The sequence below is a fragment of the Triturus cristatus genome, chromosome 6 (assembly GCF_964204655.1).
Source record: "Triturus cristatus chromosome 6, aTriCri1.1, whole genome shotgun sequence".
Classification (NCBI taxonomy): Eukaryota; Metazoa; Chordata; class Amphibia; order Caudata; family Salamandridae; genus Triturus; species Triturus cristatus.
Genome location: NC_140589.1, coordinates 331305094 through 331318056, shown reverse-complemented (window position 1 = coordinate 331318056; position 12963 = coordinate 331305094). Strand labels below are relative to the sequence as shown.

At 44.3% G+C, this 12963-nt stretch overlaps 1 protein-coding gene across 2 annotated transcripts in view; it reads left to right on the top strand.

The window, feature by feature from the left end:
* ATP6V1C2 (ATPase H+ transporting V1 subunit C2) overlaps positions 1 to 12963 on the top strand; it is a 283506-nt gene that overhangs the window by 96857 nt on the left and 173686 nt on the right. For both annotated transcript variants that reach the window (XM_085610702.1, XM_085610700.1), the window contains exon 4: positions 9019 to 9104. In XM_085610702.1, coding sequence (XP_085466828.1) covers positions 9019 to 9104 — 86 coding nt within the window. The remainder of the gene's footprint in view (positions 1 to 9018; positions 9105 to 12963) is intronic.

The window sequence follows — 12963 nt, the reverse complement described above, 5'->3', positions numbered from 1 at the left end:
TCTGCTGCAGTCTTTAAGGTGTATAGTTCTCTTATGTAGGTGTTAGATGTCTTTACCCCAAGCCTGTGAGTGTTGCAGTGAATCCTCCACAATGTGGCTAGCTTTTGATCTGTAGATTGCAAACATTTGTTGAATTCAGCAATTTCTTCTCTACCAGACTGTATTTCCACGGCACATTTGGAGGTATTTGAGTTCACAGTGTCTATGGATACTTTAACGTCTGTAAGATCCCCATCTGTAATTTGAGCATTGTTATGGTCATCTGGGTTTGCTCCAGCTTCTGTTTCTGATTTCTGTTCAACTATTCTGTAAAAAGGATCTGTCTGTCCAACTGTGAATTAGGCTGAGGCATGCATGGGATGTGGTGCAGTCTGTCAAAGAATGTGAGGTAATATGGATCAGCAAATGCTAATCAAAATCCACAGGAAACAATGCCCTTCAGCCAGTTGAGTGTGAAGCCACTCAACCAAATCATCGCCAGCAGTGCCAAAGAGGTGGCAAAAGAACATTACAATTCATAGGTAATCACAGTATGGGTGCGCAGCACTGTTCAAGATAACATCAGTAAAAGGGTCTTCAGATCCAAATAACAGGACAGAGGAGGCATGTGCAGTGAGAGATGGTAGCATTGAAACTATGGTGTTGCCCAACGCCCTCCACTAACATCTAAATTGGCCCCTACTTGCAATGCTCCACAGCTCACCATTTATGTCCAGTGATGATGAGGTCTGCTCTGGCCCTCTCGCTGCTTCATACCTACAGGCCACGTTATTGCACACCATGCTCCTGAGTCCCACCTCCAACATCGTTGGTTCCCCAAACACTCACCCCCACAGCAGCTCAGTCTTTACATGGTAAGATGAGCCACTCAAGTCGTTTTGGCCGATGGTGATGCGAGTCAGCGTCAGCTAGGTCACTCTCAAGCTACAAGAGTGATGTTTACTGCTCATAAATTGGCAGGTTTGTGACTGGTGTGCACAGATAATGCAGTCTTCTCCCCAGTGGCTATCCGCATACACCAGTAGCCAGGTAGTTAATCGGGAAGCAAGTGGGAAGGGGCTTTCCCGAGATCAGTACCATAAAGCACCACAGCAGGGCCCCTCTGACTTCTGATCTAAGACAGGAAGTGTGTCCTGTTCTGTCTTGCAAGCCCTCCAGAACTCTACTGAAAGACCACCATCTTCCAGGGTACCAGTAAAAGGCCCTCTACAGGATCTTTTAATTCCAGTGTCACTTCCAAAATGCGCTTGTTACTAGTTTTCTGAGTTGTTGTTAATATTGTCATGACTGGAAAGCCTGTGTGTAGCTTGCACACTAGCATATATGTTTATATACTTGTGGCACAATTGTGACTTTGCCCTCCTCACCCGTGACACTTTTGGTTCCTGTTGTACGGCACTCTGAGACCCCTTGGATATGGTTCACACTCTCTAAAATGCTGTACATTTGAATGCAGAAACCAAAGAGTCAGGCATATTGTAATAGAGATTTGCAGTATGTTTCAAAAATCATTTTATTGTTTATGCAACTCTACATGAATGTAGAGGATGTCTAATAGAAGAAAGCTTGTTGTTGGAACTGGATGTGTGCTTGGGGGTCGAGCTGTTGGACTTTCGCCTCCATAATCCTTCAACCACTCAGGTAATAATGATTCTTAATCATTGAACTGGAAAGCCGTTTTATACTGTCAGAGGAACTATAAAAGTAATTTATGGACGGGAAGGTACATAGGGCCTGTGATTTATATCTATAGGCTAGGATGGACTTAGATACTCAGCTAGGAAGCTGAAAGCTTCAAGGTGCTCATTTTTGAACTGATGGGTGCATTAATGCCGAAGTCTCTCCAAAATATGAGGTGTGTGCCCCAGGTGTATTCGATGTCCCAGTACTTTCATGATTCAGTGACAATATCTGGAAATAGATAATATGGCAACACATCTATGTATAACTCCACTGCTTTGTGAATGATAAACAGTACAAAGGTACTACGTAATTCCCACGAATCTTCATGATCACTTCGCAGCCTGTCTCAGGAAGTGACGATCTCTGTCTTTTTGGGGGTATGCAGAGGTCATCACTTATTGTTGTTGCTATTTGAGCAGCACGGCTGGGTGTGGGAACCATTCAACCCAGTTTGCAAACATTCATGTTCCAGTAAATGTCTGTATGATACCAGCAAACGATTAAATAACAAAACCAATGATTGTGATTTATAACCCTGTCCATGGCTTAATTAAACATCAATTTCATATTCGTGTCTAATACAAAAAACGAATCAAACTTGAAAGCAATGGGGTTTCAAATTCTAAACAACATTGTCCCTGAATTGAAACAGTTGAGCAATGCCCATGAGATTGCTCTAAAGGCTATGCAGGTATGGAAAGACGCAGGGGAGAGAGCAAGGAAACACATGCACTCTGATGTGCACTTTGAATGCATGATCAAATAGGCATTGGCAAACACAAAGTGTCTGGCCTACCTACAGAGCATGCACAGACTAACAACACTGTAAAACGAAATGGCACTATGAACAGGTGTTCTGTGTGCCACTGATTGTGGAGAGTGGGAGGGGTCTGAGGGTCTCCGTTGGCAGGGTGCTGCCGTGTTCCTTGACAGCTGCTGTCACGTGCCCTCTGTTGCTAATGTGAATTGTGTGTCTGTTCTGGCAGAATATGTTATGTGTCCCTGTGAGGAGGGGTGTGATATGAGATCCATTCTAGCTGAGTGAATGGAGTGTCACTGCTGGTAGGATGTGTTGTGTGTCACTGCAACTAGGTTTTATTTTTTTTATAGCTGTTGACACGGTGTTCTGTGTGTCAATAAGTCTAGCTCTGCTGGTATGTCACTGATGGCAGGAAAATTGATCATCGAACCTGTGTTTCGTCTCCTTTGTTGTTGACAAATAAGTATTAAGAGCAATGCCTCTGTTTTAGTGCACTAGCTGATGGTGTAGTATCTGCAGGTTTTGTAATGGGATGGGTTGCATCTGCTATTTTACACAACAGATGATTGGCGAGTTTGAGTTCACTCATGAAAATAGAGCACTAGGCGTGTGCCAGGGGCGGCTGGTAGTATATGAAAGTGGTGGGGCAAGTAAAGTGCCTCACAGCTTCCCAAAACACACAATAAAATAAGCATGCAAAACAAACCACACTAGCATGCATTACAATAAAATTAACAAGCATTGGCATAGCCAATAGGTCTCGCCTTTGGGACCTTATAAGTGTTTAGCCATGCAACAGTTGCATAACTAAATACTTATAAGGTCCCAAAAGCGAGACCTATTGGCTATGCCAAGTGGCCGTGCGGCCGCGAAAGTGAAAGTGATTGCGATCCCGATCAAACATCAAAGCGGCCGTGCGGCCACGAAAGTGAAAGTAATCGCGGTAAAGCGCGGCGCGTACGCCCGCGCACATGCACTGTAGCTCTAGGCTGGCCTGGTAGCACTTTTTGGAGCCCTCTCAATAAGTCTCGCCAAACCAGCGCATGCGCTGGGTCAGGCGAGACCTAAAAATTAAATAAATTTACTTACCCGGGCTGTGTCCTCTGTGTCGTGTCTGTGGCTCTGAGTACTATTTGAAATGCAAACTTCCCTAACCAATCCTAATGCTGCTTGCCAGGTTTGGATGGAGGGGCCTGGCTAGATGCTCCATCAGGCCCCGGAGACCTGTGTTTGGTCTCCACCCAACTATCTAAGATAGCTGGGTGGAGAAAAATTAGCATGTCAGGCTGGCCGTCACAAGGCAGTCGGCCAAACTGACATGCGTACTGTGCAGTGTCTGGCCAGCCTTCCTCTAGTCTTCCATGCTGCCAATCAGCAGAAGAGGGCAGGACCCGCCCGCTTTTCTCGGGCTCAGAGGCAGGCTGACTGACGGCTGCGGCACGCCTCGTTAAAAATAAAATGGCAATGAAATCATTTCATTGCCATTTTATTGTACACATTTATCACAGCTCACATCGGGCACGGTGAGTGAGACATGGCACTGGCAAGTCTAGAAAATCGCAAAGGTAATAGCAGCAGCACCACAGTTATATAATTTGATTGCAAACAGTGCCAAAGCACACCACTTCCTCTAGCTCTAGAAACGGGAACACAAATGCAGTTTTGTAGCATCTCTTCCAGTGCTTACCTGCAGCACCTCGTTACTTCACAGGATTGATCAGAATGCAGACCTGTCACCCAAATCCCGGCCTGCACCACCCCACTACTCCAAAGCTGGGAGGCCTCAAAGTAACTCACTGCTAATGTAAGGCACCAGCTGACTTTAACTACACAGAACCTCAAAAGCAGGTTTGCCGATGCATCTCAGTTCTGATGTGCAGCACCCCATGCTGAGCAGGGATCCACAAAGCAGTTTTGCCGAAGAATCCTAACTCAAAACTACCCCATTTTAGACTAATCCCTTCTCTACCTTCCAGTGATACTCACAGTACCCAGTGTAGTCATCTACATTTCATTTACCTCAGTGGCGTAACGAAAGTTGAAGGGGCCCCCCTGCAAGGTACAGAGAGGGGGCCCCGGTCCGGATTTAACCCGGAGCTCTCTAGGGTGAGTACAGTGATGAGGGGCCCCCCTGCAGCCTGCCCCCCCCTCCCGCACTGCGGGGGATGCGGGGGCCTTGTTACGTCCCTGATTCACCTAAGAAGGATCAAATTCTGAGCCAGATTTACAAAACTCTCACACAATGCAGCACATCACCCAAAAATGCTGCACTGAGTTGAGTACGAGTGAAAGAAGATAGCTCCAGATCTACACAGAAATGGCACCCTCCTCCGCTCTCTAGTGCAGGCACACACTCGGGCTGCAGAGCACAACACACACACCTTTGCACCATAGGTCCAGGGGCGTAACACAGGCCCCAGCAGCTTGCGCGGTGCGGGGGCCCCCATGGGCCCCCCTCAGCACAGCACTTCAGCAGGAGAGCTCCTGATAGAGTCCGGAGGGGGGCCCTGCACGTTCCGTGCAGGGGGGCCCCCTCAAGTTTCGTTACTCCACTGCATAGGTCAGAGGTGTCTGCTTGGGTCTAGCATAGGTTTTGAACTGGCAGGTTACCCTGTACATTGCAGCATACATGCAAAGCCAGAAAAGAAAGGAGAAATAAAAGTATTTCTCCTATTAACGCCTGCATCAAAGTGGTGTTATTTTTGGGCGCAAAACCCTCTCTGCTATTTTTAGTAGATTGGGTCTTGGGTCAAAAAGCATGGATGTTTGAATGGGAATGCCCATTTACCACCCATGGACCGCCCCTCTGATGCAGAGTAACGTAAATTGCTGCTCTGCGTTACTTTTAGGCAAAATATTGCGCTGGAAATTAAATCCAACAAAATACGTTTTCTGCAGGTTTGCGTCACTTATGTAATACAACAAAAGGTTTGTACATCTGGGCCTCTGTGTCGTGATTTTCCCGCAAACAGCAGAAACTTCATGGCAAGTTTATGTCTGATCTGAGGATGGGTCAGATCAGGGCCACTGTGAGTCGGTCTCTGGAGAGAAATTGCCTCTGCCAGTCTGCTAAAAACAGCAGCAGGCACTATGATATGTGATGCACTAATAATATATCTGCAGGCTGAAGACTGGCTTTCCATAAATTGTGCCTTTGACTTTAATTGCCCAAACCTGATTTAAACTCTGAGTCATAAACAAAGAAGTCTTAAGATGGAGTTTTAATTATCGTCAAATACAAGGCTGCAAATGTATACATCTTGGGCAGGAGACCAAAAGATATATATGCATGTCAGTCACTGCAATCGCCAGCAAAGATTGTGGGAAGGAGGCATTTGTGCAACAGGGAACAAACAATTTTGATACAGTGCGTCCCTCATTGCGCTTTCTAAAACGTATATAAAGAATTTAATACAACATGTGATATAACTTATTGGAATTGTAGGCTCCCTACTACGGAAAGATAGTAACAAAGCGCCTGATCACAATCTTGGCAGATGGGATCTCCATCACAAACGTGACGGATATACCGTCCGCCGGATTACAAGTTCCATAATGGACGGAGTATCCCATCCGCCAAGATCGTAGTCAGGAATTTAGACTGGTAGGTTGAGGCTGAAACACCCTCCTCCTTACTGCAGAAGGAGAATCAGTGACATATTTTTATCATAGTCCCTGGTATCCACTACCACAACATTGACAGGAGTATAACTGACTTTAGCATTCATTTCAATTGGATTGCTTGGTACACCAGTAGAGGTAAGTCCAATCGGTTCAGCATGAAGTGACAATACTGCTTGTGACATACCACAGTGGGTTCTGTTTAGCAGAATGAGGCCCCCAAGTATGAAGGGGGTAGCCCTAACGGGCATCGTCTTAACAAATCACAACCATGCTGCTAGTCATTGCTGTGACAAGTTCCAATTAGAAGGATAAGAGAGACGTATAACACTCTTATTTAATGTGTTGCCTCGATTGAGCTGGTTTGGGCCAAGATGTTATGGGTGCCCATATACATTGTGAAAACATATGGTCACGGTGGATCCTAAATGCAGCTGGTTGGGAAAACACTTTGAACTGTCACAGAATGTCTCTTATGCAGCCACAGATTGCTTAGTAAATTCAGAGTTGCTGCGTGAGCACTCAGAAGGGCCCACGCCGGCGGCATTAAAGAGTGTAGGGCTCGGTTCTTTATTCTGTAGGAGAGCCATTTGCAGTCCAGTATATTGTAGCCTGACACCCGCTGCTATTCTTCAACAGACAGTCGTGTGCACAAATATTATGGCCATCAAATGAACCAGATTAGATCCTTGGACACATGAAGTGTCTCCCCTCCATAGAAATTCATGGGTTGTAGACAAGCAGCATTGGTAAAGTCAATCTAAGCTGACTGTATGTATAGTCCAATGACCTACGGAGCCAGAGACTGCAACTACTGGAAGCCGACTGCCTCCTGTGTAAATTATTGAGGTGTAACGTGCCCTGTATTGCTGTTAAACCTGTAGTCGGACACTGGCATGAGTTCATTGAACCTGATGGAATCTTTCATGTTCACAGTGCCTTCCTTGTTAAGTCGCTGAGCAGCAAGTTTTAGGGACATTTTCCAGACAGTACTAGCAATGCAAAGGCAGATTCTTTCCCAAGGCTTCGATACATGAAAATGACCCTTTATTTATCTATTACATGTATTTCATTTACACAGTGCTTTAAGAACAAGCCTAATTGTTTCAAAAGAAGAAGCACTACGGCACAACACCTAAAACGAGAAGTCTGTGTAACAATACACAATGTACACAAACAAGAACAATTTGCTAACGAGCGATGGTGGAAAGTTTCTTAGCTTTGAATAGTCATAGAAATGTCTCACATAGGCGTAAGACGTGCCAGGACATGAATGCACTTGAAACAATTTCAGAAAGATCACCTTTCCTCTTTTGGATCTAGCGATACTGTGTATCTTTTTTTTAATATATTCTTTTTATTGAATTACAAATAACATTAACATTTTGACGGTTCAGGAATATATTTGACAGTAGTTATGCTTCCGCGTTCATCTGGTTCATCTGTTATAATTATACAACTATTACATTCTGTTTTACAATAATTGGATTGATACAGTTCCTTACTCTTAATACTCAACTCGAGTCCACCGACGACCCACTCGGGGGCGGGGCACAAATGTTCCCTCTGTAAGTGTTCCACTTGCCCCATATTCTTTCCCATTTATTGGGGCATCCCGATGCATATAAGCCGCCCTCTCAGCCACCATTGCCCCATCCATGTGATACTGTGTATCTTTAATGAAAAGCTGTGAAACAGAAGGTAGAGCGTCTCGAAACCCTCAATGCAGCATCGACTGGAGATCCGAGCACCGATCTAGCCTTCTGGGCTCATCTAATTGCCCCATGCTCATTGATACCAACAGGCCCGGTTCAGGCCAAAAATGGCTTAATTTGATCTATTGCTTACTTAAAATTACCTTTGATTCAATGTATGTTGAGTTAAGTTTGCATGATGCTGTATGTTGTATTGGGTGGAAGGAAAGTGTGCTTGACACTTTACCAGCCCAAAAGATGACATCTGCTGTCCCAAAGTCCATATATGTAAGGAAGAAGCCAGTAAATCAAAATACCCTCCACGTGAACCATACCAACTAGTCACAGCAAGAGTTCCTTTTACCTTTTCATCCTCCCTCCATCCATCCATCCATCCATCCGCATGCACATCCATCCTTCCACCCATCAATATATTCACCAATCCATTTTCCATCCATTCACTCTTCCACATCTGTCGATTCTTCATCTGACGATCCATTCACCTTTCCATCTATCTAACCTTTCACTCCTCCATCCATCATTTCACGTTACATGTATCTATCCTTTCACCCTTGCACCCATTCATTATTTCATCCTTCCCTTCACCATTCCAGCCTAATACTTTTTCTTCATTCCTTCCTTTCACCTTTCCATTCTTCTCCTGTTTTTGTTTCCTCTTTCTAACTACCAACCTTTGTTTGCCATCCTTTCTTTTCTTTCTTACCTCTCTCATGGTCACGTTTTGTATTTTGGCCCTCGCTCTGTGAGTATATTCCCCTATTGTCATCATTTCATCTTTTCTCTTTTTCCTTTTCTGTGCATGTCACCTCACTCCCACACCCTAATGCTGTGGTACTCTCTAACAGTAATATTTATGAGCATTTTGTCTGCAGACTGAAGAGGCTCATGAACCTTTAATTAACGTTTTAGTGGAGCCCTGTTCACCAGCCCATCAGGTCCAGTGATAGCCACCGCGTAAGTGGCTTAAGTGAGGGGCTCCCTACACCACTGTCTCGTACTCATCTCCTACACCCATGCATCCCATATTTTCATTAAATGGCATTAGCCAATACTATTGGGGTTTTTTGAGTTTGGTTTTCATTTGCCGAGCTCAATTTCCATTTACCAATAGTCATGTCACAAGTAGTCAAATAATGCGCTTTGCATCACTTTCTAGAGTACTTGTAGGTTTTGATAAGGTTACTGGCGTGATGTTTCTTGTTCATTTGTTCTTAACATATATTTCCGATTACTTTTCAGTGTCATCAAGAAACTTGCACAATACATCGGGGATGTGATGGAGGATTCAAAAGATAAGGTCCAAGAAAATTTGCTGGCAAATGGAGGTAATAAACTAATCTGTACTTAGTCCTTCAAAGGTTATCCTTATGTTTCATCCCTACAATAAAGACATTATTTTGTTAGCAAATGCCACTGCTACTTGGCGGCAAGATTAATCACCAGTTCAAACCCAGGGGCAGCTAGATACATTCATGCATTCATTATTTTGCTTACTCTGTCTTGCATTAAGAAATCTGTTGATAACTCCCCGGGGCAATAAATGCCAGAGCCAGAAATACCTTTCTGCCTGGTATCTGCCCAAGAATTAATAGGAATGACAAAATATTCCCCTGAAATGAGTAATAACACGCTGACCCAGGAATAGCGGGTCCAATTTCATGCAATTTTCCCTCTTTCAAGGGAAATAAAGGCTCAGGTTTGCACAAGTTTACCTTCTGCTTAAAGCAGGTGGTAAACGGTGTGGGGGCTTTTTTTCTTGGCTGTGAGAGGCTGAGGTGTGGCAGGGGATAGAGAGATGGCTGATAGCTTTTTAGGTCTCGCAATGACTATGCATGCGCTGTCTGTTCGAGACATTTTGTTTACTGTTAGTGGGTTTGGAGCTCTCCCATTACTTATAATTGGTGGGTTTCAAAGCCACTCTCTATCGCTTGCTTCCGGCTGGTCAGTTCTGCCGCCATCACTTATTTCTTCTTTCATGTGAACCTCCCCTAGAGCATAAGACACACAAATGATGGACAGGATGTGGAACAAATCAAACATTCACCCCCAGGCAAGAGATCTGGGTTAAATCCATTGTTCTTTTGCTCATCATACCACCCCAGTTTAGACCCAGCCATATGCAAATCAGTATTGACCCAGCTCCTCATGGGAAAAGTCGAGCCTGAACTGCCAGGCCACATCCTCCCTGAACCGGAAACAAGCATCCTGGAACTGGTTTCAGGGTAACACCCCTCTTCAGCCAGGCTAGCTTGAATCCTGTGGCACAGTGTGCCCGGGATCCACGTCTGGGTATATTCAACGCACTTAGGAAGAGAAAGCAAAAGACACACAAAAACACAGGATGTGTGCAAGGTACACAGGAAAATGTTACACTTATTGTAGCTTATGGATGTCTAAAAAGTGATCAAAAGGGCAACATTTACATTCAGCTTTAAATTTACCTTAATTCCACCTATCGTTTGTTTGTTAAGATAGACAGCTTTAAACAATGTTTGCGACTGCACTTCACCCACAACCCAAGTTTTATTATAAACTTTACTGTGCCAAAAAATAAGCTTCATGGACACACTTTTGATGTGCATTTAAAAACAAATAACATTAATTCTTAGCTCAAGCACAAGTTATCACATTTAGGGAACTGCTTGCCTTTTATACATACACACTCTGTTATATTCTGTTTCCTTTGAGATAAGAAAATGTGCTTCCCACCTCTCTTCACATGCAATGTTACAAGGGAAATTAATATGTTAATTAATTTCCCCCATTTCCATCAATTTGAATTAAATTATTTCATTACTTTAAAAAACAGTCCTTTCCACTAAACACAATGCATATTTACTATCACACTACACATTATTCACCTTACTTATTACCTACCACTACCCATCCCATTCTCTATATTAGGCACCGTCAACACCATAATAAAGTGCTGTTCACTATATCATAATACGTTTTTTAAGCCAGCCATTGTTCATGTTGCTACTTTTCTTCCATTTCACATTTCAATTCAAAGCTCAGACCATCCCTCACACATACATAAATAAAAGAATAATGGCTGTTTCATAGCAATTTAGAATAAAACATTGACCATATTGTAGAACCACTGTGCTGTACAACACAGCTAAAGGAAACTAAACCAATAGCTCTTTCACAGGCGAGGCCTATTTGCTTTGCCAATGTTTGTTACTCCAGTTGTGGGTTTCTTTATGCTCTCCCCATGCTACTGTATATGAGCTGTTGGGGGCAGGACCTGCAGCTCCACATAAGACTCTGCATTCCTGAGCCCAGGGAAATGCTAACACTTGTAGTTACCTGGAGTGGTCTCCCTCCCTGCCTTCAAGCATGCTACTCCAGGCAACTTGTTGTGAGGCCCCTAGTGTTCTATGTCAAGCTTAGGCCTTCATGAGCCTTTTGTTGAGAGTTATTTCTTAGGGGCTGATTCCTAGATGGCTGGAAGCCAGAAAAAGAGGTACCAGGCCTGGAGTTCCAGTTTCTGGCCCTCATCGTCACGAGGTGTTGGACCTGAAATGGGGAATAACATGCGAAATGTGAGAATACCTGGTCAACTTCTACATGAGATTCCAAATTCTGGACCTTTTCGGTCCATATCGTCCTGCTGCTTTCAGCAGGAAGGAAGTGTGTGCAGAAAAGCATTAGGTTTTACTTGGTGCGTTTTATCAGGTACATATCCACAAAGCTTCAGCTAACAAGTCCCGCTAACATATGTATGGCCGCATAACAGCATTTTTCATGCATTTTCAAGCAGGTTGTTTATCAAAATTTGGGCTGGACAACTGTTCATAACATTTTCTACAGTGCTTCACATCAGCATATTCCGTTTCTAGAGAGTACAAATGATTATCTCCCCCAGACCACCTGGTTTCATTGACCTCTCAAGCGTGCAAGACTGAGTCGTCCAGACCGATTTTGAGCAAGAAATGCCTGCTGCAGGCATTTATCTTACAGTGCCCAACAGCACTCGACCGAATGACAAGCACAGCAAATGAATAATAGGACCCTTCCAATTGCCTGGTAAGATGAATCCTGCCCAGATTCATGGCGAATTGACTCTTTTTCCCATGCCCAGTAATTGCCTACTGTCACTTCATTACTTTTGACCCTACTCATTACTGTCCCTCACCCATCGGCACTTACAAAGCTCATGTTTACGTTTATTTGATACAAAGCACACTGAGGGGCATATGTACAATCCACCATCTCCACGGGAACGTCACTTTATGTGACGTTCCCGTGGCGATAGGGGCCTTGCCTTATGTACAAGGCAGCGTTAAGTCATCTGACGTGGCTTAACGCTGCCTTGTACATAAGGCACCCTTTCACGCTATGGTTAGTATGAAAGGGGCGTGCAGTGGGTATTGTGATGGGCATACCACCGCAACACCCATTGTATTTGACGCTGCCCCCTATGTACAAGGGGGGCGTACATAGGAGGCAGCGCCAAATTTAAGACCAGGAAAACCCTGGTCTTAAGGAGGCGAAACGAGGAGAAATGCATTATTTCTCCTTGTTTTTGCTATTTCCATGTGTGCTGCCTTTTGCAGCACGCATGGAAAAAGCAAAATGCCATGGCTTGTTTATGTACAGGAAGGTGTCCCTTCCTGTACATGAAAAGCCTTTTTAAAAATGCCATTTTGTAAATTTCATGTGTGCTGCATGATGCAACACACATGAAAGTGACAGAATGGCATTTTAGGATTGGTTATGTACAGAAAGGGACAACTTCCTACACATAACCAATCCTCCCCTGAACTCTGGTGCAAGGGTGCCTGCGTTGGCGCTACACTGCTAAGTGTAGCACCAGTGCAGAGGGAAACGCTTGGCTGCACCACATCCTTGTAAATATGGTGCAGCCTTGTGTTTCCGAAGAGGCGGAGCGTATCGATAATCCCAGGAGGCTAACGACACGCTATGCCACTTCATCGTACATGTGGCCCTGAATGTCCTTCGGTCGATGTGTGGGGCAGATAACTTAAATAACCGGTTGTTATAATACTGTATGAAGTGAATGGAACTAAAGAGCAGTATACAAAAACATAAAATGTCAAAGAAGCCTGACAACCTCTTGGTTAAGCATTAGCAGGATTCACAAAGGATGGGATTGTATGAAAGGGAGCCGGGTGTTTGAAGCTATGCAAGCTAGGGTAGGATTTCACTGGAGCACAG